General features: G+C 41.3%; 1 protein-coding gene across 1 annotated transcript in view; it reads left to right on the forward strand.

Moving 5' to 3' along the window:
* LOC148674245 (G protein-coupled receptor kinase 5-like) overlaps positions 1-20365 on the forward strand; it is a 52467-nt gene that overhangs the window by 23591 nt on the left and 8511 nt on the right. Inside the window, exons 2-5 of the mRNA XM_088624206.1 lie at positions 12101-12196; positions 14125-14237; positions 18376-18453; positions 19516-19616. Coding sequence (XP_088480332.1) covers positions 12101-12196; positions 14125-14237; positions 18376-18453; positions 19516-19616 — 388 coding nt within the window. The remainder of the gene's footprint in view (positions 1-12100; positions 12197-14124; positions 14238-18375; positions 18454-19515; positions 19617-20365) is intronic.

The raw sequence follows: 20365 nt of genomic DNA on the forward strand, positions 1-20365 counted from the left end.
GTTAACCTGACTTGCTGGGTTTTTGTACAGTTACAGTACATGCTGCTCAGCAAGGTCTTTCCTATACAGCAGTTCCCAGTTTTTAAGGCGGTAATGTAAGTCTAGGTTTCCTGTTGTCGGGGTTTAATTTGATTTTGTTGTTTTTTTTGTTCTGAAATTTTAGCCGGCTTTCAGGATTACATTTGTCTGTGTTTCCCATGACAGGAATGAATCATGCCCCTTTTGAAACCACTGAAACTGAGAGCTCATAGGTACTGTTTCGTGCTGTGAGGTACACAGCATGCTCAGCTTTTAATGGCAGAATGTAGGAAGAAATGTTTTAATGAATCCTATGCAGCATGCACAGGTTAATCCACTCACATTTATATGAAGGGTGAAATGACTTTTAAACCTGAGGTAAAATCAACAGTCTGGGGGTGGCATTGCCCATGTCTTGGGGTCTCAAAGATGATGTAAAGGTGAGGGTGGGAGGTGTAGAGGTAGGGGGAAGTGTAGAAGGCTTTATAGAGATAAGGTAGTGTTAAGTGTAATGCCTAAGCACTAAGCCCTCTCACACATTCCTCTCTACGAAGATTGTAGTATGTCAGTTAATGTTTAATCTCTTACACTTTATGTACTGTCTCCTTCCAGGCCCCCTATTCTAGATATATATTTAGCGGGTGGCTCTCTTTTGTGATTTTTTTGTGTGGTGTTCGTGGCCCACCGTGGACTTTTCTTCCTTCCAGAAATTACCCAGAAGTCTGCTTGAGACTCAATGTAGTCAGCTCCATTTGGCTAGGAGGGAGGATTTGCGCCAGATCACTTGCTTTCCCTGGGAGACAATAGACTTTAGACAATATGCAGGCCTGTTGATTGCGGCAGATGGCAAGCAGGACAGTTAATTTTGTCTTTGGATGGATTTGGCAACAGCAACTGGTCCTGAGATGAAGAAATGATCATTTCACCATATCAGCAGGTGGACGAATAAATACAGCTGTCGGGGGGCTATAGCCTTGAGTGTTCAGTACTTGAATACATTCATACATTTAGAGCTTTACAGGCTCACACATTCACCTTTTTGTTTATAATATAATAAAGATATTTCTTTTTAAATAACATATTTCCTGGTGAAGTTCAGACTTCATGTTCTTGTTGGTTGCATCAGATATTTAATTGGCTTTCTGTTTCCCTCATGTCAATACGCTTGAAAGGACAGGCCTACCAGGCGCCAGTTTATTACTCTGTAAGCCTAGGAGAGCACTGCTTAAAACTTGTCCTCTTCTCTGAGCTTATCCATTAGCACAGAACAAGAGACGATCTAATGGACGCCTACTGCACCGGATGCCAGCCTTTCAAACATCGTTTTTATTTTACATCGCTGATGTCAGCGCTATAAACTACAACATGAAACAAAGGGAGTAGTCTACAGTATGTGACCCTTATGGAACAAATTATGCTGACAAGTTCCTTTGCATAAACAGACTTTTTATTTGGTGTGTGTTTCATGACATTATTCATACATTTACTACACAAGCACGCAAACCTCCTAGGTTATATTGTAGTTATCTTAGGGACTGAAAGTGTAGTGGACAGTGCCAGTAACAATGCTGACGTAATGTATATTAAGACTTTTAAAAAAAATACAGGAAGTAGGTCTAATAAATGCATTATACATCTGAAAATTGCAACAACCAATCCTAAATGTCTACATGTTGATTGTGTTTTTCATTGCTAGCTGAAGGATTAGTTAAATAACTGTAAATAGTGTTGGAGAGAAGATTGTTTTAATTTTGTAAGTAGTAGGGTTGTCACCTAAGGTTCATAAGGTATATGAACTTCCGGACACACAAAACTTCCCTTCAAAATATAAAACAAGTGGTTTGATGGGAAGGTCCCTGCAGAAAATCCACACGAACACTGGGATACCATGCACACTCCACACACACAGGCTCCCAAAGTTGAAATGAACATCAGAAGCTTCAAATACTGTGCCACCATGGGGGGAGGGCTGAAAGTTCGAATCCCATGTACAGTTCCTCCACTGCCGCTGAAGCCCTGAGCAAAGTACTTTACCAAGAATACTCCAGCAAACACACAGATATACGCACACATACACACATAAACTGGAAGAAAATGTGTGTAAAAAACACATACTTTAATTGTAAGATGTACTGTATACACTGGTTTAGATACAAATGATCATAATTAGTTAATACCAATAATGTTCCAAGCCCACAGGTATACGATACAAATGACACACATACTGCATGTAGAAATTCAGAAAAAAGAATTGATATTCAGAATTTGCTATACATTGAGTAAAAATACAACTGGTTCTGATGGAATGTTGCTGACATTGTCAATATTCTCGGCTTAAACCCTGTGATGGGTTGTTACTGTTCAGTGTTAAGCATGCTGACACACACACAGTTTATCAAATAGTTACATACGGTGCTCTTTGACAAAGCAGGGCCTGTAGCTTCTCAGCAGACTTTGTCCCCGTGTTTTGTCGATGGTGTGCACAAATCTGAGTAAAGTTCACTGACTTGGATTTTCTTTTAACAGTAAAAGGAAATTTTTGAGTAGTAATTGCTTTGTAAATGAATGGTTCAGTGATTTTGGGAGGGGGAGGGAGCTTTGGGGAAGAGTGTCATTATTTTTGGTATTAACCGATATGCATAAGGGGCCTAGAGCTTTGCTGTTTTGCTGTGGTAAAAGAAAATCTAGATTAGATTTTGTATTAAAATTCACCAAGGAAAACGTCACTATGAATGTATTCTGAATAATTTAAGTTTATGTAGGTTGCGGTTTACGGTCGAGAAAAATGCCACATTGTTTTTTTGTCTTGTCGGTTAAAGTGTGCTTCCTTTCTGAGTCTGTGCTTGAGAGCTGATGCAGTGGGTAACTGCAGTGGCCCTGATCGAGACAGTTGAATACTCTTGAAGCACTGGTTTCATAATTGGCAAAGCAAGATGTTTTTCAGCCTCTCTTCACATGTAAATGAAACATTACAAGAGCGTAGCCGAATAATCTGAAGCTTCTAAAACTTTGATAGTGGCATAAAACTAGATGGAAAGTAAGTGGTGGTATAGGAAATAAGCCTGTGTCTGATAAATTGTTTTATGCCTGAGAACAGATGCTGGAATCAACAAAGCTTAAAAATAAACTTCGTCAGTATTCGTACCAGCAGTAAACTGTCATTTCATACAAACATCCAGTAGCAGAAAAAAGTAACCTAGCAGACCTGGGATGTTGTCTGTGTAAGAGACAATACATGTACAGGTATGTGAATTAGCTACTTTGAAGTAATAAAGCTCCCTTTGTTTCCATAATGTTAGCTGAGCATATTTCACACTAATTCAAGCAAAAAGACGCAGGTGGTGATATTTGTAAGAGCTCTTCCAGTGGAGAGGCAATATTTATTGACTACAGTGGTAAGTTTGCAAACTGAATTCCTTTTTCTAAGTGTAAACCCTACCATGATTTTCTTTGGGATTTTGCGAACATACAGAACACAGAGGCTGTGACAGGTTGTCCATTAAATCACAGAACTTTGACGTCATTGTCACTGTCTCTTCTCCAGAAATTTTCTGATGATGAAAAAAATGACAGCAGCTCAAAATGATCGTTTGGCTTTAAACTGAAGAACACTGAAGCTTTAAAATGAAGATCCCTTAAGGAACTCCATGACGTCTCTTGTTTTCAGTCTCTCTGTCCTGTATCCTGTATGTACCTGGAGACTAACTGAATTCTTTTTCAAAGTGTCTTTTGCTGATGATGAGCTTGGCCTGACTTCTCAATCCCAACTAGACATTCAGCTTGCATTTCTACTCAAAGCCAGAGACTGAGGATAGACAAACACCTCTCCCACTACTGCTTCAAAGGATTTCTGTAGTAGTACTTTAATCAGTACTTCATTTAAAGGCATCAAGGGTTGAATTACTTGCCCACGGAGCTTATGACACAGAGAGACCCCCTGGTAACTAACAAAAAAAAACCCTAAAACAAAACTTTTCCATGTTCACTCACTGGTTCACAATTCTGTTTGGGTTAATGTCTTCAGCTGTCAATAGACATCAGCTCAAGATCTCTTGAGACCCCAAGATAAAACCTAATTGTTTTCTTTTTCTGCCTTTGAGGAGAAAAAATAGTTTACTCCTGCAGAAATTAAAAAGATTTTCAACAGAATGGAAGTTTTTTCTTCCGTTTTCCCACACAGCTCCTGTCAGCAGGGCAAATGAGTGCTGTTGTTGTGCCACTGTGACATCTGATCACATTTCATTCTTTTGTGACATGAGGATATTTTTCACTTTTCTGTGTTGCAGCTCCTCCCTTACAAGGTAGCAGAATCAGAATAATTAACATTCAGAATTAACCATATCCATCTCGTGGTTCTTAAATAAGCAGATTCTTTTAACAGAAAAGGCTATCTATCAGGGAGTTTAAGTTGTGTACAGTTTAAAGTCACATGTGACCCTTTGCTATATAGTATCTCCTTTGCTGCATACCCCACCCTGCTGCATAAGTACCATCAACGTGACATTGTGTTAATAGTTCCTTATACAGTTTCCTGAAAGACCCTGTAAGCAGTTAATTGGTACTGTTGTCCTTAAGAGCGCTTGTACCTTGTACTTTCATTTGCGTGGTAAATTTCCTGAACCTACTTTAAGTGTCCTGGAATGATTACTTTCCTGTTGTCTCCCGAAAAAGCATTGTTGATATTTGCCTGACCTGGTCATCATAGCTGATTAAAAATAAATAGATAAATCCATCATTTTTAAAGAGTTTTGACAAAGCACTTCTGTTGTATTGCCTCCTCAGACTGCAGGAAATGACTTTTGGTTGCATAGAGGAGGAAAATAAGGTTTCTGCTGCTCTTGGTGAAAAAGTACACGTCTGAGTCACCTGAATAAGTAGGACTGTGCAGCAGTCATCTAGTGGCATGTCATTGATGTTTTAAGAATAAAAGTGAGCTGAAGCACTTGCAAATAAAGAATACCCAGATACCTTTTAATGAATCCATTGACTGAGCAAAGAAGGCACAATCAGGGTCTTGTAGAATATACTGTAAGAAAGGTTCCGAATGAGAAGACACAGTTCCTTCTATCTTGATCATTTGGTTGTAATAATTTCATCCAGCTGTTTGTGAAGGATATATAGTAGGCATCTGCTCAGGGGAATATGTCTAGGCACTGTGTTTCAGATCTTTACTCCTTTATACTGTGTTTTCCGTCATATAAATGCTCACCCTCTACTGCTGCAGTATTCAGACCATTGATTCGCTGTTAGTCCTGAATTAGTTCTCCAGGTTGACTCTGTTGAAGCCTTTTAGGATTTTAAATACATGTCGCAAGTCCTCTTGTAGCCTTCCCTATTCAAGGCTAACAAGATTATGTGCCTTCGACCTGTCTGGTTCTGATTTCTTTAAGGCCAGGAGGTAGCCTTGTAGCTCTTCTCCAAACTGATTCCACAGTAGTAGTATTCCTAATAAGGATACCAACATAATAAGGTTACCAAAACTGTGACAGTATTCTAAAAATGGTCTTGATGATGGATGGTGATGATTTTTATACTTCTCACGTAATGCACCTGAATCAGAATTTCAGAAGGGAAGTTATGGTAAAATAATGTATTGACGTCACAGCGCTGTGACTGGGTCTCTGGGCCCTTGTGCAGTTGCTTGTTCTTTGGCAGCCATAGTGGGCAGCCGTCCCATAATAATATGACTTCTCGCTCAGTGCGGCAGGACTGGGAGGCCAGGAGTCGACAGCTGTGAATCCTTTTACCCCTAGGCCACAGGCTGGAGAGGTCCATTCCCAGGAAGAGTCCCAAGCCTCTCATATTTACTCTGGAAAGTAATTCTACTTCAAACATCGCTATCAGATGAATAAACAGTCCGTGCAAATTGCCTCTGACCCAGGCTATTGTTCCGGATCTGGCAAACTGACAGAGTGACCCGGAAGCCAAGAGGGAAGATAACTGAAAGAGGGCTTTTTTTAAAAAAAAGAGCTCACCAGCAAGAATCTCCAAAATCCCATACCCCTGCACTCACACTTCCACCTCCCTTTGCCTTCCTCCCCCTTTTTTTCTTTTACTGCTCAGGTGGGTTTTTTTTTTACCGGCCCGCCCATTTCTCCTCGCCAGGTTTTGCCTTTTTTCTCTTTCATTGCTTCCCCTTTCTTCTTCTCATAGTTCTCATCAAATCGCATCGAAACCTGAGACCTGAGAAGTTGTGTTTGGAGCAGTCGAAACCTTGTTCGAAGTTGTTCTTGAATGGCACTCGGTTTGGGCTGTTGATCCAGAAGTCTGGTTGCCGTGGTTCCCCATGAGGATATGTCCTCATACAGTATGACACACAAGTTGGAGTCAGAGACTTTTCTGTAGCATTGGGTATTATTGTTATTATTTGTCTTGTACCTTGTACTGTGGGGCCTTGTGTCTAAAATTGAGAAAAACACAAAAGTAGATTGTGACATGAGATGTGCTGCATCTCCACATCAGTTCCTGCCTGTTTGCCAATCATTTAGACATCATCCACAAAGTGAATGTTGTACAAATAAGAAAATGCTGGAGGAAAAGAAGTTTAGTGGCTTTTTGAAATGTCTTCAAGGTGTACAGTAAGTCCCTCTGTTTCACCTTGATGTGAATCAGATGAGCTATTTTTTTTGTCTTGTTGTGTCATTCAGAAAAAAGCGTCAGTAGAAAATTAAATGTATTTTTCTTTTCGTCATGCATATTTTTTTTCTGCAGTTGTTAAAATGAGAGCAAACCCAGTACTGCACTAAAAGTGTTGTGTAGGCATTACCTCCAACCCTTGTGCTTTTCACACATAAAGAAAACATTTACCTCAGAAATCCTTTGTGTGCCTCTAACTCTCCTTTTCCTGTCTTTGTGCAAGATGCTGAGATACTATCACCGAGTCATCCAGGTTAAACTTTTCAAAGGAGCCAGTCCTTTACCCAAGGCAATCTCTGCAAGGAATTTAAAAGCAGCCAAGGGCCACATCGGCCAATTAAAAGTGAAGCAGGTCTGACACTCTGACATGAGAAAGCGAGAAAGCAAGGCAGCTCGTGCAAACAGAGCTTTCACAAGCGTGGTCTTATCTTCCCAGAGGGAACAGTTCTGTCTGTAAAATGTCTACCGATACAACAGCTGGTGTCCAGCCTTTAGTAGCAACCCTGTCTTTTCCCTCCACTCTCTCTATTCCAACTATAGTTTTCAGATTTGATCTCCAGGTCACTGTAATGTCTCCCAGAGACTGAAGCAAAGACAGCTCAGAGTGAAAGAGCATCTACTATGACTTCAGAGTTGGGCATAGCACCAGCTGTGGGGTCAGAATGCGGTGCTAAAAATCATGCTCCAAGTGAAGGATTTCGTTCCAGTCTGCTATTAATAAAGAAATCGTATATTTAGGCAGCTTTTCCACTAAGATGTTAAATCTTTTTTTTTTTTGTTTGCCAGAAGATCAGGCTGTTTCTGTAAGAGGCTTCTTAGTTCCTTGGTAAAGGTTCAATGCCTAAACTCACTTGAAAACACCCACATGGTGCCAATTGGTCTGCAAATTGTCAGGTAACCAGAAAAGCACTCTGAAGTGAAGATGATTCAGAAGTCTGCTATTCAAGTTCTAAAAGATGTAGCAGCATGAATATGTTCTGCTGAATATCAGAGCTTCCCTTCTTCAGCCCCATTAGGACACTTCCGTAGAATGGAAAAGAATTATGATATTTGATCAGACACCTAAGTATAATATTTGCCCTTAAATGTCTACAATCACTCTCCAAGTGACTCTGCTATAATAGTAAAAGGAGTTTTACCTCTGTTAAGTGATGACTCCAACATGGAGACAGAGACTTACCTACCTAACATTTTCTCCACGTGTTTAGGAAAGAGAACAACATTGATTGTGTCTAGCTTGCAAACAGTATTCAGCACTGCAGTGAAAACATGTTTGAAATGGTTGAAAAAGACAACAATCCATGAAATGACTAGAGCGCATTTTGCTGACGGAGGAACAGTGAGATTTCCATATTGACCTGTACCTGACAGATACGAGCCGACGCGCAATGTAATGGCCTATAATAAGAATGGCTGAACCCAATTCACATGGACAGTAGTTAATCAAAATCACCACCAAAGCTGTTTGCGTTTTGCACAGCAAGGTATCTCTGCCACATCTTTGCCAGACTCGATCATCTTTGATCAGCTGTGCTTACCAATATTTTTATCAGGTGCCTGACACTGTTTCAGGTGAAGCAATAAAGACAAGAGGATTTCATTCAGAATAACTGAAGCCTTTAAAAACCTCAGCATACAGATCAGGTCAGACAGAGCAAAATCTGAATAATCTTTTCATCAGCAGAGACCTGAAGCCTATCAAGGCTGTCATGCATGTTTTAAATACTTGACCTGCACCAGAGAGCTCTCAGATTTGCTAAGAAATATGACTGGTGTCCCGTCCAGGGTATATCCAGTCTTGCACTTGTTGATGGCTCCTCTGGGACCCTGTATTGAATAAAGCAGTTTGAAAATGAATGGATAGATGCTATATTATTTTAGAAATGTGTGCATTCCTCTGATCTGCAAGTTTAATTTGTCTTTTGAAGGAATTTCTGAAACGTTTCTTACTGGATTAGTATATCTGTAACCACTGCTTATGTTCATCTGTTTACAAGAGTTTGTGATTTAAAAATGATCATGGATTCTTTTGCTTTTTTAAGTAGCACTTGCCTGTTTCCTGAACTGATTGCTTCCATTGTGTGATAACAGTCCTGAGAAATCTGTGCAGCATTATTCAGTGTCTTGGAATCTCCTCTGGCTGAATGCTGTGCTCTGGGTTAGTCTCAGTGGATGTGACCTCCTCCTTTTCTTGGTTAGCTACATCTGTGTCAGTGTTGGACCCTAGAGGTTTCTGAAAAAAATCCTCATAAGTTCAAGAGGAAGTGAAATGTATACATCTGCACATCTTGTCACTAAAGCTTCTACAACTTTGTTGTTGCTCCTACTCATTTCGGCCATGATTTCTTTTGACAAAGTTAGGAGCCACACACTCTAAAATGTAAGCTTAAGGACAATTCTTCAGCTTTTCAAAGTTTTAGAAAAACTGCAGTATGTCTTATATAGACCAGTAAGCCGGAGTAACTAAATAGGAGCAACAACAAAGTTGTAGAAGCTTTAGTGACAAGAACAGGATGAAAAGAAGCAGATATACTAGTAGTTGTAGTAACTGCAGGAACAGTGGTAGCAGTAATAACATTAGCTAAAGTGGCTTCAAGCTTGACAAAGCCATTCCAGTCTGAATTTGTCTCTCGTACTCTGAATCCATTGTTTGTACTGTACTGTATTTTTGAGAGGTTGTGACTACAAACGTAACTGTGAATTAGATGCTCCATGGTTAAATAATTATTGTATTTTCTATTATTTTTATTCATGTTACATACAGCAACATAGTAGTAGCAGCAGTGGAAGTCTTTTTTTATTAGCACATTTCTGTGTGTAATTTTAGCTCTATGTACAGTATTATCTGAATATCAATAATTTTCCTTCCCTTCTATGTACCGGCAGAAACATATAATGATAAATGTCCAACATTTATTGATGTTAGTTACTTCCCTGCAAAAACAATAATGTACTGGGAATCATTGGTATTATTAATAGCTGTCTTTGTTCTGTTAAACTGCAATATTTCTGTCAGAACCACAGAGGGCTGTGAGGAATCACTGCACTAGGTTGGGCTTGTGCAGCTCCTACTCAGTTGGAATGTATGACCAACTAAACCCGTCTCAAGCCTCACTATGAATGTAGAACTGTGATGGTCAAATGTTTGTGTCTGGATGTTCACAGTTATGCTGGCAGTGGACTGTAACCAACAGTTTAGACTTGCATCTTCTTGTGTTGCCAATTTTACAGCGGAAGATTTTACAGATGAATCCCTCGGCCCTGAGCAGCAGAGGTGTTGCACTGAGGGGGCTTGTTACAGCTCTGGAGTGTGAATCATTACTGAACCTGATCTCCAATGATTTCTGGAATGCCTAAACGACAGCTTCTTCCTATGAGACGAGCTGAATCAGTTCGGTTCACTTTATTTTATACAGTGTCTTTTCATGGTAAAACCCATCTTCAAGTTAGTATAGTTCATAAATTAAGGTATAGTTTGTATACAAGGATGACATATAACAAATAATCATGTCTCAGACGAAGGGCTTTAAAATACTATGTATTTTTCTACATGGTATTAAAACAACAGCCAGAGAGAAAAAACCTGAATATTTTTTTTAGTTTGAAGTATAACTACGTTCTGCGAATGCAGAGGCAGCAGGAAACTGGAGCAAAGTTTGAAGCAACTAAGAATGACTGATGGCTCACGCAAAACGTAATCAATAGGGATTAGAGATCTGCAGTGAGAGAAGTGTCACTCTGTCACTGGTAAGAGTAAGGTTGCCAATTATTTGAATTCTTCCAGTGCTGGAGTAGGTTGGCCTAGCAGTAATCCCACAGTGCAGCATGAACCTTATTGCTATTCTAAAATGACTTCATAGAACGCAGGAGTCAGTTAGTTTAACAAAGCAGGGACTCTGTTTGACGCGTTTATTCGTTCCCAGTGTGTTCCAACTTCAGCTGACCGCGGGGGGAGAAACGAAGTGCATCGTCTGCGTGTGTGTTCTGGGAGCCCAGTGTCTTTAAGTGTAGCAGTGACTATGCCTGGAATTTTACAATTAAATCGCGCAAGGCCACCGGGGTGGGTGAAACAACACAGAATATTGACAAAGTTCTGAAAGAAATTGAGGGAGCTTTCCTTCCCTAGACTAAAAGAGGGGCAGATGAAATCATTAAATATAAGAGTTTTACTTACATAAGCAAGCTTGATATGTATGATGTCCATGGAACCAATAGTCCTCAGTGTAAAGACAAACAGTTTTTGGAATAAAAACGAATTTCTTCTAATGGTTTATGGCATTTCAAAAAATGCTAATGTTAACTTCAAAACCGCAAAGGACGCTTTTGTAGAAACGCATTTCTGTCCCTGCATAACATTTGTGTTTCACAACATGAAAAGAACTGTGACATATGAATTAGATTTGTGTTTCTTCAGTCATCATCGCATGCTTACTCAGCTGACTGGTATGTGATGGTCTTGAAGCTCCAATATGTAATACTCATCTGGAGATGTTTATATACATTCAGATACTGAGGTTTCTAAAAAGCATGGACCCAAGTTTAAATTAACAGGGGTGGAGGCTATACTCTAATGGTCCTCTGGTGGTACAGTCTGCGAGTGCTTTAATGCAGGTGTGCTAATGAAAGTCATTGGGAGCTGTGTTATAGTTCAGCACTGTTAAATAGAGAGAGACATTTAAGTGCAAGGAAGCTGTGGACTCCTGGAGATGGAGGAACTGTGCCTCTCTGTTGCCGTAGTGCTTGAACTGTTGTATATATTTCAAAAAAGGGAACTTTTAAGATATTAATTATTATTTTAATGAATAAATCTCATACTGCAGTGGGAAAGGTTTTTACAAGATTTTATTGCCAAAATGACTTTGGCACATACATAAAACTTCTATCCCCATCACACATCACAGTGAGGGAAATCTCATAGGACATAGCACACATTGGCTCTTCATCCTTCGGATGAGACGTAAAACTGAGGTCCTGACTCTCTGTGGTCATTAAAAATCCCAAAATTTCCTATTGGCCCTTATCAATCATGGTCTCCTAATAATCCCCCTCTATGAATTGGCTTCATTACTCTACTCTCCTCCCCTCTGATGTGTGGTGAGCGTCCTGGCGCACTATGGCTGCCGTCGCATCATCCAGGTGGGGCTGCACAGTGGTGGTGGTGGAGGGGAGTGCCCATTACCTGTAAAGTGCTTTGAGTGGAGTGTCCAGAAAAGTGCTATATAAGTGTAAGCAATTATTATTATTATTATTATTATTCATAGCACACATTGCTACTGCTTTTTAGTCTATACTAGGAATCATGGGGCCCATTCCCCCAACTACTACCCTAGAGGGCTTGTTGCATTAGTCCTTGATTCTTGAATTGAGGAAGCAATTACTGAGGCACATGGCAGCAATGACTTTTATTAAGGGCCTCAGTTTCCTAAGTCACTTTCTTCTCTCGCAGGCGGGGGCGGGAAACGGAAAGGACGAAGCAAAAAATGGAGGGAGATTCTGCGCTTCCCTCACATCAGCCAGTGTGGAGAACTACGCAACAGTATCGGTGAGTTGACGATGGAACTGTCCACCATCCTCCTGTGTAATACTATATAGTCCTCCCATAGAAAACATTGCATTTTTTAAATTATGACACAGCATTTGGGGATTAATGTAGTTCATTTTGCATGTATTTTCATTACAAAGTAAATATTCAGTATACATCTTTCATTTTTATGACTTGTGGTGTATAGTGTGGTGATACATCAGCAATATTAAACCAATTTAATGTGATGTCACTTTTAATAGTTTTAGAGATGCAAGTACAAGCCTCGGTGTTAGAGATAGGCCCTCCAGACCATTGCTCACAGATGTGTTGTGTTTTTTTACTCACATTTACTTGCAGCTTATATACTGTCACCAGCACTGTGTCTCCCACAAACAAAATGTCCATCACTCCTTTCCATGAACTTTATGTTTCAGCTCCATACATTCTTAAAATTTGTTTTAGATCTTCACTTCTTTGCTCACAGCTGCTTGCTGCGTCTTGCGCTTGTTTCATCATTGTATATATTGCACCAATTTTGCATGCTGTATTACCATATTTAAGCTCTAATGAACACTATGCAATTCTGCTGCAATGTTATGATGTATTTATGTATTAATGTAAGTCACCACATAAAGGTGCCAGTCAAAAATAAACTATAATATTAATTACTGGTATAATAGTGATGGGCAGCACAGTGGCATGGTGATTAGCATTGTAGCATTGCCAGCACTGGGTTGAACTCCTGGGGTTCTATCTGCGTGGACTTTGTATGTTTTCCCATTCTCCCCCTGTTCATGTAGGTTTCCGCCCACAATCCACAAACGTGCAGGTAGGTTAATTGGCTTATGGGAAAATTGACCCTGGTGTGAGAATGTATGCCCTGCAATAGACTGGCATCCCATCAAGGGTGTACCCCAGCTTGAGCCCCTTGCTTGCTGGGATAGACTCCAGTTCCCCTGGGACCCTGAATTGGATGAAGCAGTTAAAAATGGACGGAGGGAGCTATAATATATTATTGAAGCACTTTCAATGTTGGCAGTTGATTTACTAAGGAGCAGATTATGCATTGCTAAACTTGTTTTCCAGATTTACATACTATAATTTGTTTCACAAACATTGTTTAGGCTGAATATGTCAGTGGTTTTGTTTTACTACTTTTGGCAGCAATTTTCATGTAATTCTAATGAGAGCTGCCTTTACTCTTTCGTAAAGCTTTGGAAACTCCATGGGCTACAAAACATCAGTTTGGTTTTGGGATTCCTTGGCTGAGGAAGAGGCGGGGGGAATCTCTGGACAGTAAAGTCTGAGAGCAGATCCCTGTGCTGTGGGAGTGAGAGTACAGGTTATTTGTATGTAGAGAGCATTGTTTCAAGTCATTAAAGGCAAAAGGCAAGGCATAATGATTTAATTGAGTTTGTTTTTCCATTTGGTAAGAAGACACCAGCCACTCCATGCTGACATCCTGACTTGCCTGCCCTGAAAAACGCCGCCTCACTAGGTGTCACATGTGCCTCAGGTGCCTCTGGACTGAATGCTTCTTCCCACAAGACATCTGTTTTCTTTGTATTTCAGATCAACCATAATTTCCACCATGTGTTCTGCAGCTGCTCCATGCTAATGTAAAATTTGTAGTTCCTCCTGTTAGCTTCACAAATTAGTGACTGTTTGTAGACTATGAGAATGAAAAGGGCAAAGTGTCATGTCAGTTTATAATCTTACTCCTGAGCTAAAATGTAAACTGTGCCACGCCTTAGGTACTGTAGGAAGGAAAGCTCCTTAGAGCCCCAGCACCACTGAGAGGTTGTCCTGATGTGAATAGTTTGGCTCCAAATCTTCACAGAAGCAAGCCCATTGTGGTTTTTAATGAAGGGGTTATCTTGAGACCTACTGTAAATGTTAGGTCTCAGGGGTGGTGATAACCTGAGTATCCTGTCTTGTCGTTGCAGAGCGGGACTACTTCAGCCTGTGTGACAGGCAGCCCATTGGCAGGCTGCTGTTTCGGCAGTTCTGCGAGACTCACCTCAAGTTCCTGCGGTGCATCCACCTTCTGGATGCCATGGTAACGCAATGGGTGGGGAAGGGTGGGTTAGAGGGCTGTTTCAGAAGGCCTTAACCATCCAGACTCCTCTGAAAGTGTTACAAGAAGGATTTGGTGTGAGAATGTAGCGCTTTCCGCTGTGGCTCCTTCTCCAGTCCGTACTCACATTCCTCCATTCTTATCAAGTCCAGGTTTCAGCTGCAAGTGTTGTTGGTGGACCAGTAGGGAGCGCTCATCCCTCTGGATCAGAAGTTCCAAACCCTGTTGCCCAGTATGGTAACTGAGGAGAGTGCACTTCAGAGGAGAGGTTAAACAACCTCCAGAGGTGGTTGAAGTGAATCAGCTTCTATAGGTGAAGTGCTTTTTGGGCACCTCTGGGATGAAGCAGTAATAATTCTTTGCTCTTGCTCTTGCTCTTGTTCTTGCTCTTGTTCTTGCCACTCCCATTCCTGTTCCAATTCAGAGAGTCAATTTGTATCATTAATGTCTTCAGTCTTGTGCACTAGCATGAGAATGAAGTCAAAGAATGAAGAAAACTTAGGACAGCAGACAACAGTGTGTAATTCACCGGTACCGGTGTGTACTGGTACAATGGCAAAATTACCATTCTCACGTACTGTGGTAAACCTATACCTGGTACTGTATATAGTAACTGTCACTTAAAAGCAAACCTGGAGCAATTTTCCAGTCTCTTATTTTCATGCTGTGCAAGCATTTGCACAGAAAATGGCTGGATGTTGAAAGCAAAACATTACTAATTTAATGCTTTACAATAAGTCTGAGGTCAGTTCTAAGGCAGTTTTGCCTCCAATACCCCATCATTTCCAGCTGAAATAATCCTACTGTCAGTGCTGACCACAGTCACTGTTATAAGCAATTCATTTCAGTTACAGGTTCCTAAAGGATTATTTATTAAATTAATAAGAAATAGGGCGGGGAAGTTGCTGCTAAGGGGTAACATGTTACTTTACATGGTAACTTGACACACACTGCATACATTGCATTATCTGCTTCATTTTTAAAATGTTTCCACCTCAACCTGTTGTTAATTTAAATAGGTAATCCTTTGCTGAAGTATCTTGCAGCTGTAAAGTCTCAGTATTTCTGTATTTCACTCAAGCATAACTCTTGGTGCTTGTTTCCCTGCTCTGTCCCATAGAAAAAAATAATGTCCCGTAGAAATAAATAAAAATAATACATTTTTATTTATAATAATAAATAATAACAAAATTTGGACCTTTATGAATTCTGTATTTAATGCCATTGAATTAATTTTAAAATAATGGATTCTTAGAAATTGCATGAGGTTGGTGATATTACCTGACAAACAGTCCTCACTGTCTTGAAAATAAACCATGGTTTGCAGAAGGACTCATCTACCAATTTAAGTGGCCTTCTGAATGCTCCATTATGAATCAAAGTGTAATCCAGTTGGATAATAACCAAAATACAAGCTTCCTTTTAACCCGTCTTTGTTTCCGGGCAAAATACCTCTCACATGACATTTAAATCTGTAAAGTAAATCCCCAAACATCTTAAGATGAATGCGTTGCAAGTGAAAGGATGTATTGTTCGGCAAATGCAGTGTTTTGTAGTGCATTGTCGCATTGACCCCAGAATGCGCCGACAGAGCCCACTACTGTATGTGCTGATTTTTCCATTTGTTTTATTTCGAAATAATTGCAGAACATCACACATTCCAAGGTGTCTGTAGCAGATACGACTGTAGCAACCTGTCAGAGAAATGTAAACAACATGAAAGAACGGAGAGTAAAAAAGCCCTTTCAAAATCCGTGGAAAATAAAAAAGGGGAAAAGTGGGCAAAATTCCTAAAAGTGGTACAACCGAATTAGCGCTGCAGTGTTTTGGACTGTGTTTAATTACAGCCCCATTTAAAGCAGTGTCATGTCTCCGAGAAATGAGCAAACCGCGTTGGGAGCGCTCGCCGAGAGCCTGTGACTCCACCGCGTTGGCCTCCTTCTGTTTTTACCTGCATGTCATATTTTGGTTTCATTTTTTTTTTTACGGTTGAGCAACAGCAAAGAGAGGAGAAAGCGAAGGAATGAAGCAGAGAGCGAAGGGTGCAAGAGTATGGGAGAAACAAAATACAGAGGGGGAGGGAGGGAGGGTGTGTTCCTGAGATGTGTTGACGTCAGTGCCATGCGGGTTCCAATTGTTGCCCTGCCATGATGCGGCTTGCATTGTGCAACTGCAGCTTCCTGACTGCAGTGGATAATGGCTTTGGAATGAGTGGCTGATTGTTATCTGGAGGGAGATGGGAGGTGGGGGGGTGGGGGGGGGCTTGCTTCACATCCAGATGAAGGGAAAGAGGAGGCACGCCCCCCCCCAAACTCCCCCCTTTTTTGAGCACCACCTCCCCTTAGGAACTTTGGCAGCTACAGCTTACTGGATCTGTGCCTTCTACTACAAATAACAAGAGACTTCATTGCAGCCCGCTTCTGATACATATGGTTTGTGCTGCCTTTTCTATTGTTTTTTTTAAAGAGCTCCACAACTTTACTAAACCCAGCGAGCCAGACGTTTCATTAATATTTGCACAAGAGGCAAAAGAATCATGAACAGCTGAAGCAGTCAAACAGTCCTCCCTTCGAGATTGCATTGTGCTAGTGTGATTGCTGCTATGTATGTACTGTATGAGTGCTGCTAACAATGTTGCTTCTGACGGACTTGAGAATCTCACTCCTGTAATGTAAGCTAAATGATAAGAAGTCCGTGACTGTTTGCAAAAGTAAACATCAACAAAATTTGGAAATGACTCTGGGAGGCTGTTGCTTCATTACACAATGGGTTCCGCTGTGACTGTCTTCAGATTGATGTGCTTTTGTCAGAAGAATAAAACATGAGGTTCTTTTTAACCGGGCCGGGGTTGGCTCTTTGCTAGGTTTGCACCTTCAAATGTTTTCGATTACTACAAGCGAAGGAGAGGCCGACGTTTTCTGAATTCTCGGGCTGGCGGAGGAGGTGACAATGCCAGCCAGTGGAAACACAGTGACACGGGCTGCCATCTGGTTTTTACGTGACGCGGTAGCAACAGGACCCCTGAGCGCAGCCACATGAGAAACTCTGGGAATCCTGCTTTGTTTTGGGCTGCCGTTTGCTGGGATGTTACTAGGCAACAGAGTGTCACAAGCACATGCCTTGATAGCAGTGGTGGGGTACAAGGGCTGGACATGCCCAGCAGGCAGGGGGGCTTATGAAGAAGCTCTGTAACGAGAGCCAGAGGAGAAGCCGTGATGTGTGAGAGGGGACAAGGTTGGGACACGTGAGGATTACCACCAAGCCTTGAGGATCAGGTGTCGTACGCACAGATTTCCATGCATCTTTTTTCCCCTTTGCCCTGGATCTAGTAGGATGCTATTATACATTAGTGACATACCAGCGTGTGCCTGTAAATACTCCACACCCCTTCTAAAAATATATAAGATGTCGAAAGCTTTGCGGCAGCAAGTATTACTCTTCCCTCACCGAATACTAATTATCATAGAAACGGATAGGCATCATTTAAAATTTGTGGAAGACACCTGAAACTCAGTTCATATCCCCTTAGTATGCTCATATTTTATGCTGTAGAAAAACCACAAAACTGGCTTGGGCCTTTTTGCAAACTTATGAGATCAATATTGTAATTAATTATGTTTCCAGTATTCCAAATTGATATATCATAAATCAAGTCCATGCAAGCAATCCAGTTACAATCATCCTTTGGATTTTCACAGTGTTTTCTCAGGAGCCGTGCTCGTCCCAGATTGTAATGGGAAAACATTTGGATCTTTGCAAATTCCTGGAGCTTTATTACAATACTGGAAACAATAGTTTCTAGGGCTATGGCCTGCACATGCACTTTCAGGGCAAATGTGTGTATGCGGTTTTGCAGGTCTGCTGTGCATTTTTGTCAGCTTATTATGCGATGTGTTTCCAACCATGTGGACGCCACATCTACCTCGAAAATGCATCTGCCTGGATAAAATCTGCAATCGGGAGAGGCAAAGCCAACCAGGCGCAAAGGAACTCAATGTTCCAACCAGAAAGTTGGGCCTGTTTCCATTTTCTGTAGGATGTGCCAGAAATGGGCCATAGATATTTGAGTAAGACACTGTCTGGTCAGTTGTGGTGACCGCTGCCCGCTGTGTCTTTTCAGGAGGATTATGAAGTGACATCAGACGAGAAGAGAAAGGTGCGCGGTGAGGACATCATTAAGACGTTTTTCACAAAAGGGGTAAGAAGGTATCAGCATCTATTACCATGACAGCACAGGCAGCAGATTCTGTGCTTATTATAGATGGACAGGAACTCACATCGTATGGTAGTCTCCTAAACACAGGCAAACAGCCAAATAAGGTGACATCTCTTTAATTTGTAATTCATCTATCTTTAAAACTGCATTTTCCAGTAAAAGTGACGGGGGACACTGGAGACTAACCTGGCAAGCAACAGGCACACAGCAGGATACACCCCTGGAGAGGATGCCAGTCCATCTCAGTGTACAAAACAGACATACACACGTGCACACTCACTCGCACCAGGTTGAGTTTTTTAGAGATTAACCAATTCACCAGCCTAGTTTATCTTTTGACTGTGGGGGAAACCAGAGAAACTGGAGGAAACCCACATGTACACAGGGAGAACATACGAACTCCACACAGACAGCACCCCAGGAATTGAACCCAGGGCACCAGCACTGTAAGCTAGCAATGCTAACCACTGCCCCACAGTGATGCCCTAATCTGTGGTCGATAAGGCGTTTTCTCCTCTTTGTTAAACTGAAGAAACTTAAGCCAAGGGGTGTAAATCATTAACCTTATCCTGACTGACAGTGAGAGGACCTCGCCACCAAACTGGGCTCAGACAATGATTTTGTTGACCTCAAACCCACACCCAGTTTGCCATAAAATAGCATTGGTTTTCAGAGAGGCAGCAGACTGAATGGCGCTTGGAGAGGTAGGAAATAGGTTGGAGAGGTGTGTAAGGAAGCTCCTTCAGCTCTGCTGAAAAGAATGAAGTGCAGACGCCAGTACTTACTAACTTTGCATGGGCAAAAAGAAGATTTGAGACAGGAAGGAACTGTGCATCTGCACCTGAACAATGGCTAGACAAATTGTTCTTCAGCTCAGTGGAAAATGTCTTAAATGATAGAGTCCTTACAGAGGACAAAATGAGCCTACCTGTAGTCCCCGTTCTTTGCTGCTTAGAGGTAACTATAAAACTGAACGCAGGTTTCCAGGGGTAGAAAATACGAACGAGGAGGTATAATTTTTCTCTGGGTGTCCTCTCTTTGCAGTCACAGGAGTATGTGCCGGAGGTGGCTGAATACTTCATCGAACAGTGCAGAGAGAACCTGGAGCTCAGCCCTTGTAAAGAGCTCTTCAACGAGTGCCGAGAGTAAGCTCCCCCTGGCTCCTGGCTGCTGTTGCATCTCCCAGTCTGAAGCCTTTTCCCCTCTCTCCCCTGGAGATACATACAGTACATACTTGTTGTGTCTTGGTATACTGTAGTAATCTGGTAGTCTTACACTCATTAGCTTTTTAAGGAAATGCTGTTTTCTTATATCAATAGCATTTATGTGAGTTGCATTCCTCAATGAGCAAAAATAAATGTCAATCTATTTCATATTCATGGCAGGAACAAACCTGTCTTGCAGAATACATTCCTTCAGTGTGCAAGCTATTATTCCTGCTTTCAATCAGAACAGACACCCACGCTCCTGGTTATGCAATGGCAGTAGAAACCGAAAGTGCTTTCTGCTGCAAGCAGTCTTACCTGAACAGTGAGTCACCCAGGAAGAGGCGTTGTTTATAATATAGATCCATCAGTGAGAACTGCCAGTAACGTTTTCTCAATGTTGCTTTTAAGAAAGCAGCTGTTCGTGCTTAAACCATGTTCAGTAAAGGAAATAGCACGAATTTGCGTGGAAAATGTTGTAAATGCATGCTAACTTCAAATGCATTGAGTATAAACCTCAAGTTGAAATCCTGTGCTTTGCTGTGTACTGCTGTTCTGTTTTTTTACCAACACAGCAGTGGTTCTGGAAAGAAACGCTTTGTGCATGAGCACGGTTGCCCATTACTCCAAGGGCCCAGAATAAACACAGCAAAAGCACACTCAGTCCTGAGTGCAGTAATGCAAGAGAA

The sequence above is a fragment of the Lepisosteus platostomus genome, chromosome 3, assembly GCF_059453375.1.
Source record: "Lepisosteus platostomus isolate fLepPlt1 chromosome 3, fLepPlt1.hap1, whole genome shotgun sequence".
Taxonomy (NCBI): Eukaryota; Metazoa; Chordata; class Actinopteri; order Semionotiformes; family Lepisosteidae; genus Lepisosteus; species Lepisosteus platostomus.